At 50.5% G+C, this 20,130-nt stretch overlaps 1 protein-coding gene across 4 annotated transcripts in view; it reads right to left on the reverse strand.

Annotated features, from left to right (window-relative positions):
- The window catches only part of FERMT2 (FERM domain containing kindlin 2), a 51,538-nt gene extending 38,467 nt beyond the window's left edge, over nt 1-13,071 (reverse strand). For all 4 annotated transcript variants that reach the window (XM_065682704.1, XM_065682703.1, XM_065682702.1 and 1 more), the window contains exon 1: nt 12,816-13,071. In XM_065682704.1, the coding sequence (XP_065538776.1) occupies nt 12,816-12,972 (157 nt within the window). In that variant the 5' untranslated portion in view covers nt 12,973-13,071. The remainder of the gene's footprint in view (nt 1-12,815) is intronic.
- Between the last annotated feature and the right edge of the window lie 7,059 nt (nt 13,072-20,130).

Genomic DNA, 20,130 nt, shown 5'->3' on the forward strand with positions numbered 1-20,130 from the left:
AGGTCCCACTCCAGTCAGCACCTGCTCTCATGGTCATGAATATGTACTTTTCAGAAACTACTGATCCAACCATTAAATACTGCTGCATTTCCTTCTCCCACCTGCAGAAGCTGGTGCAGGGATCAGCTCCTGCATCTCAGTGGACTGCATCCAGACCCATGCAGTTTGCTGGGAACGGCTGCAAGATCATCACTTGCTTTTGAAGCATCCTCCCAGCCAGTGCAGGGATTGGAATTTCACGAGATAGACGTGATCAGGCTGCTCTGCAACTCTAAAATGCCAGTGTGTTGACCAGCTCATCATGGGCTAACATCGCTGCAATCAAAAGTAAGGCAAAAAACCCCCAAACAAACCAGATTTCTTTAAATACATATTCATATTTTTATATATTTAAATAGATCTATAAATACATACTTAGCTGTGTGTTTATGTATTTTATGGATGTATTTATATACACACACAGAGAGGTGTATCTATATAGCTGAACACACTGGTCCCTATGGGGAGGTATGGGATATAGCCTTCTTGCTGCTCGCACTGATCTCTTTAAACTCAGATTCCTTTAAACATACCAAAGCCACTCCTTCCAGGGCAATTATGGAAAAAAATAAATTAAAGACGGAGCTGTTTTCATTTCTCTTGAGTCCAACAAAAATGCTGATGTGCTTTGCTGGGTGATACAGTCACTGTCTTGGGGCAGAATCTATTTTTTAGTGCGGATTTGAGTATGATTTGATTTGGGGCATGGTATGCACTGAAGTAGATGCCTCTCCAACCCCCAGTGGGGATTTATTGGAGAGCAAAGTTCAGAACGCAACAAAAATCCTTCCAGCCTCTGGTCACAACACTTGAAAAATTACACTTAGAAACACGGAGATAAACATCCTACAAAATTATTATCAGACTGCTGTAATAAAGCTGTAGCCACAACAATCTGATGCTCTTGGTATTAATGAGACTTAATAGGGGGTTTTAGTCACATGCCTCATATTTGACACGTGCTATGAAAGATACAGCATACAGCAGCCACACTGCAACAACCGCCCGCAGAAGGGCTTTTGCCCATAGGTAAATACAAAGTGGTGCCTCAAATTTTCCAGCATCTACCACCATGGGCCACTATCACCTCTGTTTTACCCTACTTTGTGTTCAGGAGAACAAACGTTCAGGAGAACATCTACACACCCACGGAGGTGTCCAAAACAGGGTGGGCCTGTGCTGGAATTTAAGCTTAAGAAGAACATTTCTTGCATGAAAAACAGTTTGATTTATTACATAAATAAATAAATAAATATGGACAAAAGCAGCCTTGTTCCCATTGCTGTGATTCCTGTGAGCGCAACCCAGCGCAGGAGCCCTCCCTCTCTTCCCGGCGTGCCAGGGTACACACTCATGGTTCACCACCATGAAATCCTGACGTCAAAGCACACTGTGTAGTCGCAGAGAGCCATTCAAGAGCAATGAAAAAAGCATGTGAAGGACACTGAGTACATCAGGACACAGCGCTGAATGCAGATGTTAAACGAGTCCTTGCTCAGAAAAATTATGGAGCATCTTCTGCTAATGAGGGAATGTGGTGCTGCACTGCTGGAAGAGGAAGTGTCCTTTCAATGGGTTTCTAATGAGGTTTACAAGGGCAAGCCCGTATCTCGCCAGAGCAGGGACGGTAGCTGAAGCACCAAAGAGGTGGCAAAAAGCATCGTGGTCAATCTTTTTGCTGCTCAAAAGCACCACCCTCCCCTGAAAAGCCCACCACAGCAACAAGGCATGGCAGAAGCCCCTGTGAGATTTTACCGCTTGGTTTCTACATGACTGGTTTTGTTTTATAACCATTTTGCAGAGCAAGGACATTTTACAAGCCCAAAACATCACTGAAGGTCTTTGTAATTGCATGAGGCTGATCCATCAAACCCAACTGCCTCCCGAAACGCTGCTCCTGGCTAGGCAGGGCTTTGCCCACTCACCCTCAAGCTGCTTGACCCACAGGATACTACTGAGCCTTCAAGCGTCTCTGCTGGAGTCAGGTCCACAAGCAGACTTCAGGGAGAAGAGCAAATCCTGACAACCCTGAAAGTTACTTTTTTTCTTAAGTAAACTCTCGGAAGGAAGCTCTTTGCAGTGTTAATAGGATTGCTCAACTAGCACTTGGAAATTTAATTCATTAAGACGCCACGGCAGTAATCTACTTCTTGCACTGCTAGTGCTAAAGCACGAGTAACTCCTCCTCCTCCCGGGGCTGAAATGATTTATCTCATGCTGGCCACAGTAACAAGCACCTTTGACCTGAACATGTGCTACTCTCCTATGGAAAGGATAGCAAAAGCACCTTTAAATTTGCTTTACACCTCTGATACCATCCCACAAACTCAAAAGGCCCATGCAAACTGTAGCACAAGCTGTGAACTGAGCATATGGCATTGGCCCTAGAGGTGCGCAGACGCTTTTATTATGCTTTTATGCAAAAATTTATTATACATGTATAGTAAAACACATTTTATTTCTCAGCATCTATTGCAGCAGGAGGTCTACGGGTTTCTCTGAGCTGCTCACCTGCTCCCCAGCCATACCCGGCCCTGTTTAAACCTCCCAGCAGAGCAGATTTGCAGCAGTGCTGAACCCAGCTCAAACATCAGGAAACTCTCCAGGGGAGCTGAAAGCTGGGGCCAGCTCAGCTCCGCAACACCCCTATGCTAACAGGCATCAAGCAGCTCAGGAAAGTCTTTGCAAGCACCATGCAGACTTGCTTTAAATCCTTGCACCAGCCCCCCAGAGCCATTTGGCTTGTTCATTTTCCAAGGCTGGATTCCTATTTAATTTGATTTTTTAAAACCCAGGATCTTTCCAACCTGATTTTCCATGTTTCCCCCCCACTCATCAAGCACCCCTCCAGAGGAGGCTTGCACCGGCTGCTCCCTGCCTCCAATGGAATCACAAGGAATGGCATAAAACTCAATTAAGGAGTGTGGTTTCCATGAATCATCCAGCACAAAATAGGAAGCATCGGAAAGAAGGAAGGAAGGAAGGAAAGGAAGGAAGATCATTTCTCCAGGGAGAACTCAACTGCCTTGACTACCAGCCCAGGCACTCCCTCACCCTCCAGCCATGGATCACACTTCCCCTACCAAAAAGGAAAAGTGCCCCAGGGTGATGTACAGTCTGCAACCCTGACTCATCCCCAGTAAACGTGCAAGGCATAAAGGAGCTGGTCCCTGCCAAAAAGACACCACACCAAATAACGGAGCCAAAGGACATTTGGCAGGATTAATGCATACAGCAGATAAAGGAGGACAACCTGAATTCCCTGTCTGAAGCTTCAGTCTCACCAGGCAAGTGCCCAAGTGCACTTTTACAGCAGGTACTGTACTCTGATAAAAGCTCAGGACCCTGGAAAGGGAGGTTTGCAATGGTCAGGATGCCTCGGGCAGCCTCACCCCACCCCAAACCTGTGAGCTGGTGCTGGTCCTGCAGACCAGGTGGGATCCTGGACTGCAGCAGAGGGATACCAAACCTTCCAGGTTTCACACGAAGTGCATCCCCTCAGGTAGAGCATAAGGAAAAGAAGGTGTCTTATCCCTCCCTGGCAGTGACAGCAGCCAAAAGCACTGCACATGCCAGCAGCCTTTCCTTGCATGCATTCTGGGATGAGCTAGTCAGTCCTTTGCAGAGCCACGGGACGATGGCATGGGAAGGGGAGGAAACCCCACCATTCTCCTTATTTATTTCTGCATGTTAGCCCAAGCTTACTGAAGCATGCAACACACTTTTAGAAGAGGTTTAAGACCTCTAACTTTGAGCTTGGTTCCACCTGGCCCATCACATAACCAAGATTAGGCACAGAAGCCAAGGGCAGGACATGCAGGATGCAGCAAAGACAATTTCTGCTGCAGACAGCTCTCCAGTGTACATCGTGTCGTGCAAAGCTCTGTGTATTATCAGCAAGAAAGGGAAGCTCAGCAAGACAGAGATATAGCTCTTTACAGGCAATGTCATAGAACACAGACTTTCTAATTGAATTTGGAGTTTCAGCAATTAACCCTTCCAAAAGTACCTATGCCTGCAGGACGCGGGGTGGGGGGGGGGGGGGGGAAGAAAACCACCAAACAAACATGTATGATCAGCAGGTAAGAGATTTAAAACGTAATAACTGGCAAGATGAAATTCTGGCTGGGGGAAGGTTTATACAATCACTGCAGTGCCTGTTTGCACATCCCCTCCCAATGCTGTTTGCAACCTGTTGTCCAAATCCAGCCAAATGTGAATGGAAATTTATGGTCTCTAAGACCCCACCTAGTCTGCAAGAGAGGAAATAATGCTGGCACAGGTATATGCCATGCACACAGCTACTGACCAATGTGACAATTCATATTTGAGCGGCCACTGAACGCAAAGCTGCACCCAGAGCTGCTGCAACCTCGCTGTAAAATGGGTGAAAACGAGAAAAGCCAACGAGTACGGCTCTCTGAAAATAAAAAAAGAACACAAAAAAAGCTTTCCTCTGGTTTGCTGGGCACTTTTCTGCCCCTGCCCCATCAGTTCTACCTGGTGGAATCTCCAGCCTAGACAAGAGCAATGTGCAAACATCAAATCTGGGCAAGAGAACTAAGTTACTGCAACTCTCGCCAAAACTGTTATTTCTCCATCCAGCAGGAATCTGAGGTTCCGAATTGTATCACCTGAAAAGCCCTGAAAGTCACTGAGAACATTCAGAACTGAATCCCACAAGCTAAGTTTTGCATGGTTTTGTTTCTCTGCCTCTAAGCTAATCCACATTTCAAATCAAGAACAAAGAAATGCATCTTCTTTAAGATAGTTTTAACACTACGGGAGTTTTTCCCCCAAACACACCCCGGGTTGGATGCTGGGCTGAAAGTGGTGTAGCAAGAGCTCCATGAGTACCATAAATCTCCTTCCTTCCCCTTGTCTGTAAGAGAAACCATCACTATAACGCACCGTAAATACGAGCTCACAGTGGTGGTGTTAAGGGTGATGTTGAAACGATTGAAGTCTGCAGTGCAAATACTCCCTTCTTCTCTTTCTCAACTTGGTAAACACTCCCACATCCATGATTTCATGCAGTTATCCACAATCCTTCTCCCCCCACATCATAGACCAAGGGCTAAAACCCAGATTCCTGGTTTGTTTTTTATAATATCCCATAGTGGAATTGCAAGAAGATGCTCATAAACCCACTGTGGACTGCAAGCCGCAGAATGACAACTACCAAATGCCATTTTTAACACTAAACTAAACTAAAATCAGAGTCAGGCATGATTTTACCCTGGTAGCAAGAGGAGGATGGTACCTGCCATGAACACAACCATCACACACATAACAGCACAGAAAGAGAGTACAAAACCCCCTGCCAGGGAACACCTGGAGGCATTTGGCTTCTATAAATACTAAACTATCCCACTTAGTGCGTGTGGGAAAGGCTGTGGATGTTGTCTACCTGGACTTCAGCAAAGCCTTTGACACCACTTCCCACCATTTCTCCCTGGAGAAACTGGCTGCTCACAGCTTGGAGGGGTGTGCTGTTCACTGGGTAAAAACTGGATGGCCTGGCACAAAATGTGGTGGTGGACGGAGTTAAATCCAGTTGGTGGCTGGTCACAAGTGGTGGAAGTGCCAGGTTAAGAGCTGGACTTGATGACCTTAAAGGTCTTTTCCAGCCTAAACAGTTCTATGATTCTATTTTGAGTACTATCTGTTTGGGATTTTATATGGTTGAGACTCATCCAGACGCCTGGGCAAAATGCAAGCTCTGACAGCGGAGGGCGGGTAAAAGGAAAGGACAGCTACAGAGAAAAAAGAAAAATGAAAGAAAAAGGAAAAAGGGGGGAAAAAAAGGGAAGTGTGTGACCATGCTGACTTGTATCATTTTAACTCCCTCGGAGTGACGTGAGCACAGCTCCTCGTGCCGGCTTCCCCGTGCGCTCTACGTCAAATGGAAACCTGTGGGAACTGGAAGAGGAAACTACTGATTTGGGCTGGGTGGGAGCAGCAAGCCCAACAATTTCCTGTCTGTGGTACAACAAACCCTGGCTCTGGTATTCGCGGGAAGGCTGCCGCCACCTCCCACCCTGCTCTCTTCCCCCTCTGACTGCGATCTGTGTCATCGGCTGGGCTCTTCTGAACCAAGGCAGATGGCTCAAGTGAAGCAACTTAAATAATAATAATAATAATAATAATAATAATAATAATAATAATAATAATAATAATAATAGTAGTAGTAGTAGTAGTAGTAGTAAATCAAACCAAAATTTAAAAATGTAAGCTTTTTCTTTCATCTTGTAAAGAGTCATCTCCACTCTGGGTAGAAATACTACTTGCCATGACACAACTTAGAGCTGCCTGCATAGGGATTTTACCTACCTCCGCCCCAAACTCCTCTGGTCATTGGCAGTTCAGCTGAATATTCCACTTAGACTAACAAAGAGAACACTATTTGAGCCATGATCCTACAATTTGGTGTGAGGCCACACAGAAGCTTCCTGAGTCAAAAGTCAGATGTAACGAGCCAGCCCTACACAGATCGATGCGAGCGGCTGAAGAGTGTCTGTGTTAATAGGCACTTGCATATTCTCACTTAAATGTCATGAAAAATGCGTTACTTGGAGGAAGAGGATTCAGCACAGATCACTAGCAAAGATATTAATCAAGGGGAAAAATGTAAATGCAGGGCACATTAGTGGCTCCCTTGGTCTCCTTGAAGATGCTGCTGAAGCAGAAGTACCTCTGCTGGGAGCATCCCCACTGAGCTGCTCTGGAATCTTCCAGGGTACCACCTCCACCTCAAAACGGCCCCAAATTCTGCCCGTTTCTGGAGCAGGAAGACTTCTCTGCTCAGCAGCATGCCCCATCCACCCCTCAGCCTCTGGGCTCACCATCCCTCCTCCTACCGGCTATGCAAGTTTTGCTGTTTAAAAGCCTGAGATGAGGTTTCCCAGAGAAATATGGAGCAGGATGAGTGTGGAGCATCAGAGGAGTCCTGGCTGCCCATACTGCAGCCACCTAAACTGCCCTCAGCAGCAAACACCGCCACCATTTATCACATTATTTGAGACAAGCATTCACCACTCAGCCTCAAAGGGAATACAAACAGCTTCTCAGAAGCCTCCAGGCGTACTAAATGGCACTCAGAGTCCTCTCCTGAACACCATGTACTTGAAAAGCAATACTGAGGAGTGACAGTGCTGATTTTGAATTACAGAGTCATAGCATGAATCACAGAATGGCTTGGCTTGGAAAGGACCTTAAAGACCATTCAGTTCCAACCCCCCTGCCACAGGCAGTGACACCTTCATAGAATCATAGAATTCCATTAGGCCAGGCTGCTCCAAGACACTTCCAGCCTGGCCTTGAACACTACCAGGAATGGGGCAGCCACAGCTTCTCTGGGTAACCTGTGCCAGTGCCTCACCACCCTCACAGGGAAAAACTTCTTCCTAATATTTAATCTAAATCTACCCCCCTTCCAGTTTAAAGCCATTCCCCCTTTATCCCTACATGCCCTTGTAGAAAGTCCCTCTAAAGATTCCTTGCCACTTTAGGCACTGGAAGCTGCTCTAAGGTCTCCCTGGAGCCTTTCCTTCTCCAGGCTGAACAACCCCAACTCTCTCGGCCTGTGTTCATAGTAGAGATGCTCCAGCCCTCTGAGCATCTTCGTGACCTCCTCTGGACTTGCTCCAACAGGTCCATGTTCCTCTTGTGTTTGGGGACCCAGAGCTGGATGCAGGACTGCAGGTGGGGTCTCATGAGAGTGGAGTAGAGGGGGAGAATCACCTCCCTTGACCTTCTGGCTACACTGCTGGTGATGCAGCCCAGCACACCATTGGCTTTCTGGGATGCAGGCACACACTGCCAGCCTATGGTGGGCATTTTGTCAGCCAACACTCCCAAGTCCTTCTCCTCAGGGCTGCTCTCAATACATTCTCCACAATCTCTCAACACACTCTCCAGCCTGTCCAAGCTCATCTGAATGGGACATCTGAATGCCACCCGTTCCCTCCAGCGTGTCGACCACACCACACAGCTCGGTGTCACCAGCAAACACGCTGAAGGTACTCTCGATCCCACTGCCCATGTTGCCGACCCCTGAGGAACACCACCTCATCACCTATCTCCACTTGGACATTGAGCCATTGACCACAACTCTTTTGAGTGTGACCATCCAGCAAAGTCCTTATCCACCAAGTGCATAAGGAATTTCAAAATGAGAGGAATTTCTCATCTCAGCCGACATCTGATGGCAAGACAAGTACCTGCAGACCACACAAATGGAAATGCTCAGCTGTCATCCTGGAAGCATGGACCGGAGAAATGCCTCAACCATACTTCAGGCAGCAAGCACTGATGCCCAAAGTAAGTATTTCTGGAAAGTGTGGCTACAATAAACCCTCTTTCATTTTCTTTAGCCTCCAACCATTTCTCTTGCCTTCTGTAACAGCAAAACACGTGTAGTCACCTAGTGAGCACTTACCAAGTCTCCTTAGAAAAGTCCACAGGAAAAGGTGCAAGTCACCTGCAAAACAGCACTGCATCCTGCCTTGTGTTTGCAATAGGAATGGGCTGCAGCAGGGATGCTGTGTCTCTTTTACATGGCTTTAAGCTGTTTCAAAGGGTTCATCCCAGTTTCAAGTCAAAAAAATCCCCAGCAAGTCTCACAACAGCTTGGAACACTTATAAGCACTGCAAAACCTCAAACCCAAATCTGAGGAAATCAATGACACTGCACTTTCTTGGTGTTTTATTCATAACCCTTTGAGGGGTCCATTAAGATAAAGAGACTTTACTGGGAGAACACTGGTATTTTCAATTGATCTTTCAAAGAGTACAGATGAAGTCATTGGCAAGATAACATGGGCAGAGTCCATTTGATGGTTGAAGAGAGCCCCTTGGGTAAAGCCCACACACATCCCATATGCAGGCTAAAATCCGCAAAAGAGGGAAAGAGCAAGCTTGATGCTACCATGTGCTAAAGCTCCTAAACCAAAACACTCTGCATGTGACAGCTCCTGTGCCAGTCCCCAAGTGACATCCTGCCCTCCCCAAAGTGATGGGAAGGAGATAGCAGAGGAGCTGCCAAAATGGAACAATGGAGTTTAAACCAGCTGCCCAAATCCTTATCAAAGATGTGATTCACAAAAACCCCAAGGCCTTAGAAGATGTCATCACTGCCTGCCATTATTAGCCACTCTCTATCAAGGGCGGAAGGCTTCCTTTGACATTTACCCCCAGTGCAGCTGATGCGCCCATCCTGGCTTGATAAAACGGGGATGCCACCATGGTGCAGGGCAGCACCTTGAGCCATCCTCCCACCTTGGCCAGGGGATGCATCAAGCATTAATGCTTTTTGGTCCAGAAGGACTCCTGCAGCTCCCAAACTAGCTCTTTTTTCTTTTTCATCCACTTATCTATTTTCTTCACGTACGAACCCCTAAGGGTGCTCAGTCCTCCCCATGAGACCCAATAGCTGGAGCTGGCTGCCGTGCATACCCTGCCTGTAAAAGAAACCTACAGAGAAATCTGCATTTCCACTACAAAACTTTTATCCACAGACTTTCTGAATCTGCTCAGTGCACATTTAGGTCATCTGTCTTAACCCAGTCCTCTGCCAGCCGCCATTTGTCCCCCCCTTGCCTGCTTCTGTCAGCTATTCTTTTATTCCCACTACCATACAGAGCATCCCCTAAATGCAATCCTGCATTTAATGTATATCACACAAAGCTCCTCCCAAGTGCATTTCAAAAAAGCAGCGTGTTTTCCTTGCATGTGTTTAAAACAGCCTGAAGTTGACAACAACAATAACCTGCGTTCACTTCCTTCCTTCCTCTGCTCCCGGTGATTTTAAGCCTCTTTTTTTGTTTGTTTTGTTTGTAAGTCAATAGTGGCAAAATTCCTAAAAACCCCTGGGTGAGTACCAGGAGTTTCCAGTACTCCCAACCCGCATGGACCAACTAAATACTACTGTTCTTAAAACCTCAGCAGTTTTTCGCCCGTTTTTCAGAGGACTCTGCCAAGAACAAGGCATGGCTCAATTAACAAAGTGGCTTAATCCAGCGGGGTGATAAATAACAGGGGAGCCAACAGGTCATTGCAATTCACTTGAGTAACCAGAATCCCTATCTTCTGCTTGGGTTTTTTCCAATCCTTGCCTGCATTAGTGACAGATTTTAATTGCCTATTCCCAAACAGTCTGACTGCAGCCGCTGTAAGCAGGCAAGGACTGAGATGACAAGATTTACTGATACCTGCAGCCTTGCAGATATGGAGGAGAGACTTTCCTGTGCTCTTGCTCTGAGAATGGCACCCCAGCCCTCTCCAGGGCAAAGGGCTATTTACTGCAATTGTTTTTCCCTACAAGCATCAGAAAATACTAACATAAATCTAGATTTTCCCCCTTCCAGGCTCTCCTTGTTGCTGGGAGGAGGCAACCCATTTTTCTTCCCCCGCTCACTAATGGTGGAAGAACTTCTACCAGCATCCTACAGCCAGAGTGGGACCAATGTCTGCATATCACAGTGATGCCCTAACCTTCACTGAAACTCTGGGCAGGCCACAGAAATGTCCTTTCCCTGCCTCCAGCAGCACAAAGCCCAGAGGAGGTTTGTGCAAAAGGATGGTGCCAGCAAACCCCTGACGAAGGTACAGCCCTGCAATGTGCAAGCAGAGTGGTCCACAGGGGATCCCAGAGCTGCAAAGAAACTTTCTTTTTAAGAAATTTCCTTAAAACTCACAGCAAAAATCTGCTTTGCTAAAGATGAATAACTTTTTTAAGACTTGGAATTGTTGAAAAAGGGAAACCAACACTGTGAGGGAGAGAAGAACGATGGGTTAAAAATACAGGGAAAGGGTTCCAACATGGGAAAAATTGCAAAATTAATATATCTGGAGATGAAGCAGTGGCAGAGGCTGGATGAAGGAGGGCTTTCAGGAGGCACATGAGGGTGAGACACGAGTCCTGTCCCACCCCTCTCTGCTAAACCCGACCCTGATAAACTGGCAGGAGCTCAAAGAAGAGCCATAAAAGTAATGAGAGGGCTGGAAGAGCTGACATGCAGGAAGATTAAAAGGAACTAAATACGTATAGCTTGGCTCAGCGACAAAGGCCGGGAGGAAAGGGAAGGCAACAGCTGGGGACATCCACGGGTCTTGGCCATCCTGGGAAGGGGCGCACTGTGGCCAAGCCCCCCGGGGAGCACCATCTCCACTCGCCCTGCCGGGCCGGCGGCTGCGGCCGCTGCATTCCTTCCCTCTAATACAATCCCTAATTTAACAAGTGGAGAGGATCCGGGCAAACACATTTGGGGGGGGGGGTGTGCATGACGTCAGGAACTAATTTAAGTCCTCGCTGGGCTCCATCCTCATGCATGCGCCCGGTTTACGGCACATGAGTCGGGCCCGGCTCTGCTTTGGCATCCGCTGCTCCTGACACCCAGCACAGCTCAAAACCAAGGGCAGCATTGCTTATTCATTCATGATCAACGGGTTGATTTTTTTAACGTTTCTAGAAAGCTTTTCCTGTTTTACCCTAGCCACTGAATGCTCAAATCCAGCAAATCTTCCTGCTGCTCCAGCATGAGAATAATCAACTTTTTGGAGAGTCAAGAGCTATCTCCAGCACGAGACCTTTTGATGCGAGCGCTTGCTTCCTTTTGAAACAAGCGTATTTATATCCATCTCTTCCTTCCTGCAACTTCAGATAATTAACAAACCAAACCCTAAGCATGGAGGAAAATGGTATTACTGAAGGGCTTTGCGCTGACCCCGGACCTGCGTGTGCAGCTGACAGCCCCGCTACTCCCACAGCCGCAGGCACGCGCGGGGACCTCGCAATTACTGTTTTATTTGAGCAATTACAATCGCCAGCCCAGGCCGCTCCGCTGAGTAAACACACCCGAGCCACAGCGCTGATAAAGGACAAGGGCAGCTCCGCGGGGCACAGCTCCCCGCGGCCGGCGGGTCGGGGCGCTTGCCGCCGGCGCGGAGCCCCTCCACCACAAAGCCATCCCTGCGGCTCCGGCCGCGCGTTCCCCCGCGCCCCAGACAAACGGGCTCTTTGTCCAGGTACGCACCCAAAGCCACCGGACACCGCGGGGGCCCCGGTCCCAACACCGAGCTCCCGCGTCGCCCAAGCCACCCCGTTAACCACCCCCATGCTCGCAAAGGGCCCTCGTCCGGAGCAGCGCAGAGCCAGATGCAGCTCCAGAATTAAACTGTTCTGTGAACTCGGAGAGCACCCATAAAAATCCCCCCCACCACCCCATGAATGAAGAGGTTTCCCGGCTCTGGGTAAAACCGAGTACAAAGGAGGCGGCGATGGGGGATGAGGCCCTGCCACAGGCAAACTGGCCCCGGGGTGTAAAAGTTGGGCTGGTTTGGGCCCGAGGCAGTTCGAGGGGCAACCCAGGGCGCTGGCTGGGGACAAGGCGCCTGCCATCGGGGGAGGGGAGGGCTTTGCTGTGGATCCCAGTCGAGATGGGCAGCGAGAGGACCTGGGTGTGCTGGGACCTGGGGTGGGCAGCGTGCTGAGATGAGTGCTGAGACAGTCAGGGTGCTAAGCAGAGTGCTGAGAACTAAAGCACAGTACTGGGACAGGATGCTGGGTGCTCAAGCAGAGTAGAGGGGCACGATGCTGGCCACTGAATGCAGAAGCACAGTAGTGGGGCAGGGTCCTGGGTGCTCAAGCACGGCGCTGGGCAGGGTCCTGGGCGATCAAGCACGGTGCTGGTTGCTGCAGCACAGCGCTGGGGCAGGGTGCTGGAAGGATGCCGGGGCAGAGTGCTGGGCTGGATGTGGGGTACCGGGGAACTCACCGAGCTTCTCGACGAGGCGCAGCATGACGCCGCCGATGTGGATCTCGCCGGTGACCCTCAGGGTGACGTCGCGGCCCAGGTCGGTGACATGGACGCTCAGCTCCCACGTCCCATCGGCGTAGCAGCCGTCCGGCATGCGGATCCCGTCCAGCGCCATGGCCCCGGCCTCCTGCGCCGCCAGCCGCGCCTCACCGCCCGCCCGCCGGCACGGCTCGGCTCGGCTCGGCTCGGCTCGGCCCGCCTGTGCCCCGGGGGGGTGGGATAGGGGCGCGGTGGGGCGGGATCGGGGGGGCAGCGCTACCCCGCCGCCAGCCGCTGCCTGCGGGGCCGCCGCGGGAGGAGAAGGGGCGGGCGGGGAGAGCGGGGAGAGGGGGAGGAGGAGAGGGAGGAGGAGGAGAGGGAGGAGGGAGAGGAGGAGGAGGAGGGGGATAATAATTAAAGGAAAAACGCGCCCCGCGCCGCCGGGCCCCTTGGCCTTTTATGGAAGCGAAGGACGGAGTAAGTGGGGCCGCTCCAACATCCGGGACTCGCCGGGGGGCGGCCCGGCTGGACTCGGCCCGGCCCGGCCCGGAGGCGCTGGAGCTCGCTGCGGGGCGCAGCCGGGGGATGCGGGGCTCCCCCGGCCCCAGCGCTGCCGTAGGGGTCCGGCTGCGTGCGGGAGCGGGGCGCGGGAGCCGGCCCGGAGAGCGTCCTCCGTGTCCGGCGGGAGCTCGGTGTCCCAAACGCGTGGGTGCTTGGAGCGCCTTCCCCTGGAGCCCTGCCCGCTGCCGCGCTCGCTTTGGTGTGTGGGTTCTTCTTGACACTGGCCGTTTAAAAGCCCCTAATTCATAAGCGGAACAAGACATGTTAGGCAAACCGCTTACCTTGGCATCGCAGTCCGTGCCTTGTGCGGAGCCCATGCTGAGGCTGGGCGGTGTGCTGGGTCTCTCCATCCACATTATCATGTGTCAATCTAGGAAATGGGAACTGTCTGTAAAATGAGTCTGAACGGGCACAAATGGAGAAAAAATAATTAATATTATCCGCTTCCTGTAGCTCTCCACCCAATGATACACACATCCCGCCAAGGCAACTGGGCTTCCTGAAAAACCGCCACGCGGAAGGAGCTGCGTTTTGAGGTCCGGCATGGTGGTTGGAGGCAGCGGGCAGGATGTATCCTGCGCTGTGCCAGGTGATGCGAAGCCATGTCCCAACAGAGCCTTGCCCTCCCTGGTAGCCTCGAGGATGGCTCTGCCAGTGCAGATCTTTCCCCACGCGCGCTGTTCCCGTGTCCTGTATGGGAATGACAGTAGGAGCTTTGCCATTGTGGAGGCAGCACAATGCTCTTAACGGGGATGGTAAAGTTTTGCTACTTTTCTACTTCTGCTGCTATAATGGAGATACTTACAAAGGACTGTTCCTCTATGTTCCCATATGCATCAATAAAAGCTTTCCTGAGCTCGCCCTGGGCAGAGTAAGGCAGGTTTTACTCATGAACAGCGCAGAGGATTTGGGCTCATGTGGCTGATGGTGCAGAGGGAAATTGGGTAATAGTGCCCTGCATGATGGGAGGACGCGCAGCGGATGACCTCCACCACCAAATCCTCGTGGTGCCTTAATCTCTGTCAGTGTAATCCCCATTTCATCCCCCTAAACTTGGAAGCTGGAGCATAATTTAAGGGGTGACAGCTTGGGAGGGCAGGGGAAAGCTGGTCTGTAACAATAAAGCCTTCACAGATTGTATCTGAGTGTTCTTCCAGTATAAAACAATAGGGCAATAAATAGAAAGGGTTACTCTCAACCCAAACATTTTGGATGAGATTCCCAGCTGATGCAATTCAGTACAGCTCCGCTGGAGCTAGTAACCTTTTAGTACAGCTGATTGCATGCCATGAGGTAGAGGGTGCTGGTCCTCTGTGCTCTTAAAGCCATTTGCAGAGTTTCTCTTTCCCTGTCGACAGGGAAAGCCACTCTCTTTGCCTTTTCTGTCCTGGCTGAGGCCAGGTGCTGCCGTCCTTGGGGTATTCCTTTCCTCCCAGTGCCAGTGCTCAGCGGTGGGTGTGCAGAGAGGTGGGCAGCGTGATCTCCAGTTCTCAGCTGAGAGGCAAAGCAAGGTCAAAAATGCACCGGCGAAGCTCTTGCGTCAGAGGCAGCCAAGCATCCCCAGGGCTCTTCCCACTGTTTGCAAGAAGTCCTCATTCTGTACAAGCAGCAATAGCCAAATAAGGAGCCGAAATGCATGGACGCTTCCACCGGGACAGGGATGATACCTACCAGACCTGCTCACAGCTCAGCTCCCAGCATGCTGCTCCTCCTGCCTCTGCTCTGCAGAAACCAGGATGCTTTTCTGATGAAATGATTCAATGGGCATGTTCAAGAACTCAGTGATGAACCTGAGAAGTTCCTTTCCCGTCGTGGGTTGATTTGGCTTGTTTTGCCCTTTTTTGTTAGGTTTCTTTGTGTCAGTTTTTAAACTGTTATGTGCAGTTGCTGGAGCCAGCTGGCTTTCCTGCTTGGCTGCTCTGGTGCTGCGGGCAAGCTGGTCAGACTGGCTCTTTTCAGGGAGAACCATCCATGGAAATCTGCCCCGTGCATTTGGGTGGCTGGAGCAGGAAAAGCAGCACGACTGAGCACCCAGCCTGTCTCCATATACAGAGGCAGAGAGATTCCCCAAGCCTCAGTGTAAACAAAAGCTCAGTTTCCTCAAATGCTCCAGGATGGCGAGCGCAATGTGCTCCGACCTGGTAGTGAGCAGCCCCTGCTCGGCCCCCAACACCCCTCCAGGTCTCGATATTCCCTGTCTGCAGCTTCTTTCTTAGCAAGGGAGACGTTTCAAAAGAAACCCCCCAAAAGGAGAAATGCAGATTCCTGTTTTTCCCCAGCACTTTTTGTTTCTCTAACACACCCAAGCCTGGGTGCTCCCTTACAGCCCACTGCCACCGGTACTGCTCCTCTTCACATGGGGTTTACAAACTCTTTACTTCTCCCTGCGTTTTACTCTGAGCTCATACATCCCTTTAGCGACCGGGGAGTTGGAGCATTACGTGATCCCTTTGGAAAAATGCACCACTAGAAATAAACTTGGGCAGCGATGGAACAGCAGCACAAACCTCTTACTGCCTGCTCGCTCATCTCCAGCACCACGTAACAGCAGGGGAGAGAGGTTCAAACCACCTGGGTAGTCTTCCTCATGTGTCTGCATTCCCTTCCACCTCGAAGTGTCTTTTGGACATAGCCAAGTTTCACTTTTCACAAATGACCATTTCCTCCTAGTAGGGAGAAGGCTGTGCCCCGGGCAAAGGAAATGTGCTGGGAAATTCCGCTTACTTGTTTATTCCTGGCCACATTCATTTTTCCCTGATTTTGTCATTTCAGAAATGTCCGTGTGACTTCCAGAGTAACGAAGCTACCATGGCCTGATTTGTGCTGTACAAATGGGCAATCACCTGGTATATGAATAGGGTTATTCAGTATCATTGTAATGAAGCAATGAATAATATTTGTGATTAAGATCTTGAAGAGGCACTTGAGATGTGGAGGTTTGGTCTTTCTAGATTGCCATAATTCCCTCTTGTGATCTCGCAGAGATGATTTAGTATCTCTGATACCTCATTGCCCAGCAGTAAAATAATACTTGCTTATGTCCCTTAGGACACAACTCCACTGATGCTATCCTGCTGCTTCGCTCATGTGTAGCCTTCCACCAGGCCCATCATCTCGGCAGGACACAATGTTTGCTCCTGATGAATGAGGTCAGAAGCATTCCCAAGGTTTTGTCTCACCTTTGGGCCCATCCATAATGGAGCCTCAGCACCTCTTCTGGGTGGGTTTGTAGCTGGCATGGTGTCTTTGGATTTGTAGGTCTGTAGATTCAAGACCTCACACCTTCAGGATGTGATGTGAGGTAACTTCGTTGTTACCCCAAGGGAAGCTCAGGCAATTTGATGTGGAAGTGCAGGTGGGTGCTCACAGCAAGGAATGCTGGTGCCAAGATAGCTATCCTGAGCAAACGCAGGGGCCATCAACCTTAGGAGGCCCATGTGGGCCTCCAGCTCTCTCCTCCAAGGACACGTGATGAAGCCAGGGACCAAAATTCGAGACTGGCAATCATCCGGCTTGGTCCTTCATGCCCAAAGGTTACAAAATACGTCCCTGCCGCTAGAATAAGCCCTAGTCTGCAAGAGAGAGCTACACTCAGGTAAGAGACATGAAGCCAGAGCGAGCTACCTCCTTCCTTGGTAAGTCAAGCCAAGGTTTCATTGCCCTACAGCTACAAAATTGCATCCCATTTCCATGCTGCATGTGGCCGACATCAGCCGCGGTGCGCTGGAGCCTGCTCAGCTTGTGCTGCAGCACAAGCCCTGCTTGCAGGGCTCTTTTCTCTCCCCTCTTCACATTCTTTCCAGGCACTGGGGTCAATTAAGCTCTTGAAGCCTCAGGCTGAGGGTTTGTTTCCCAGCCTCTGCCTCTGCAATCCACTCTTCGTAACAAATAACACCGCAGACTCTCCTGACTCGGCGTGTGTCAGGCATTAGTTTCCTGTTGACATTAATCCCTGTGTCATTGTTTATCCTTTTTCTATCATGCAGTTGTGTCCTTCTGATGTTTCCAGCTGCCAGGAGTGACGTCCACCGAGTCTGACTCCTGGCTTGGCCCAGAAAGGAGGCAACGTGCCCCACATCACTCTCCAGTCATTCCCAGGGTCAGAAGGGTCCTTGAACTTTGTGTCTCCCTGAAAGGGCTGCTGGGTCCTAGAGCACTGTCTTGGCACCTGTTTTAGCCAGAGGCAGTTGTTAGCTGGATACTTGAATCCATCTAATGGACAATTTGGAAAAATCCCAGGTAAATTCTCCTGAAGGCTGGTTCATTTCCAGGGCTGAAAATGTCTTTTCAGCTCCCTGCCTGGTGCTTTGGTGTCTCACGACAGCTATGCCCAGGAGCCTGCTCTTGTTGCTGATCTTCCTCTGCATCACCTGTGTCTGGCTTATGGGTTTGGTATCTCATCATTCTCACTTTGGAATCTTAATGTCACCTTGCAGCAACAAATCACACTGCTCTGTGTAGGTCCTGTTTTAGTAAAGGACAGGGCAGATACGTTGCACAGAGATGCAGGAGCATGTTTCTCTTAGCTGCTGCCACCCCCATCAGTCTTTCAAACAGCCCCAGGACCCCCAGGGATGTTGGAGCATTGCCTCCATCCTTTCCAAAATCTTTTGGCAAACTGGTCCCAAATGTAGCTTTCCCTGGCTGCTCACGCTGGCTCTCAGAGGGTTCTCTTCTGTGGATGCTTTGCATGGTGCTGTCAGCAAGCAGTCAGTGTAACTAGTGCTGTGTTTTGATGAGGTAGTCCCAAAGCATGATCAGTCTGTAGAGTTTTTTGGCCAAAAGTGGCTTTTAAGGGTACTTTCCTGCACTACTGATTTACACTTGCCCAAGCGAAATGGGGTAGCTCCAGCCCAAAGATTTGAATGTCTCACACCCCGCCTCTCCTCCTGTAATATGCAGCATATTAAGCCACTTTCTATTGTCCATCAGATTTTTTGAGCTCTGCCACTCCCATTATTCTGGCTTTCCTCCACCTCCAGAAGGCCTCCTATTCATTCGCCTTTACAAATACAGAGTACAGGCTGGAAGGCTGAATTTCTCCCATGGAGCTGGGGCTCGAAGAAAACCCAAATGTCACGGAATGCTCAATCACCATCCCTGGAGCTGGTGACTCTGGGGTGTTAGAAGAAACACCCAGCATCACTATCCACTGTAGTCAGCAAGAGGAAAAACCAAAACTCCCAAATAATTCATCAGATGGCTCCAACACCATCATCTGCAGAGCTGGCCGGATAGTGGAAAGCGTCTATTTGGAAGTGATTTACTGGGAAGCAGTGGGGAGAAAAAAAATTCCCCAAATCACATCATCAATTATTCACAGCTGCTATTCAGGCCCTTTCAGGGCGGCCACTTGGTGGGAAGTGGAGCTGCAGGAAAGCACCCTGTGCTGGTACCCAGCACCCTGCAGATCTCCACAGGGGAAGCAAGGAAGGAAAACTGCCCGCAGCACCCCGTGTAGCCCTGTCCTGTGTATTGCAAAGCAGCAGCCCCACAGCTGGCATCACCAAGTGCCCCCACCCCGAGCCCCGACAATGACTCTTCCTGTTATCTCTCCAGCCCCAGCTCTCCCCTCCCCAACGGTCTGGGGAAGCTGGCTCCCAGCCCGTGGGTTTTCCCTCTATCTGCACAGGGAGCAGAGGCAAAGCTCGTCCGTCACGCTTTGTTAGGGGGCCCGAGGGCTGTGGAGGCAGAGGGCATCCCTAGGACATGCTGGATCATTCCCATCCCTATGGATGCGCTCCATAGTGGGACCAAAATCAATTTAATACATGCTGGGGGCAGAGAAAGAGCGCAGCAAGAGCAGACCCATGTCGTACCCAAGCCTGTGGTTTCAGCACACCAGTTTTACTTTGCAAGCATTGCTTGAATCCCCTCAGCCCATGCAAATTTTGCTCAGCATAAGGTGAGCTCTGCAGGGCGCTCTTTGACCCCATGGCATTGCAAAGCCACCAAATCGTGAAATGGAGCAGCAAATCCAGGCCTGGGGGCTGGCTGTGCAGCAGTGCTCAAGGGACATGAGGATGGGGAGGCACTGGGATGATTATCCCACTCTGAAAGCCCCAGAAACCCCAGCCTGGGCCATCCATCTCCTCTGCCTGGTACAGGGATGCTCCAAGCTGGCTGCACCTGCTTAATGCCGAGGTCGTGGTCTCCACTCTGCAGCACCACAAAGATGCTCTGAGATGGGTTTATTCTTCATCTCCCATGAGCAGGGGTACGACAACAGCAGCCGGGGGGTGAATGGGGAAACCTAGAAATGTGGGGAGCAAATACCAATGGGCAGCTGGGACACACTTGTGGACCAATTAGCCCCCAAACCCCACACCTCCCTTGATGCAGCATCCTGAGAAGGAGCCACATGGCCCCACGGGCCCCACAGGGAGGACCCGCCTGCTGCACCCAAGCCCAGCGAGAAGGAAGGAGAGGCCAGCAGCAACGGCTCCCCAGAAAAACCACTGCTTTGTTCCCATTGTTTGATCCCAGAAGCATCCAAATCCTTGGGAATAGGGGACTTGAAGCAAGCCACGCTGGTGCAGGGAGTTCTCCAAGGCTGCAAAGCTCCGAAGGCCAGACAAGTATAGCAGCAGCCTCATAAATCACACCTGTTCTATAAATCATGCGCTCCTGATAAATCCCACCCCTGCTGTGGGAAGCCGCAAAGGCTGGAGCAGGCAGAGGGCACTGAGGATGGAGCCACTGGGATGTGGCCACCTTTGCTCATGTGCTGCCA

Source organism: Lathamus discolor, chromosome 6 (assembly GCF_037157495.1).
Source record: "Lathamus discolor isolate bLatDis1 chromosome 6, bLatDis1.hap1, whole genome shotgun sequence".
NCBI lineage: Eukaryota > Metazoa > Chordata > Aves > Psittaciformes > Psittacidae > Lathamus > Lathamus discolor.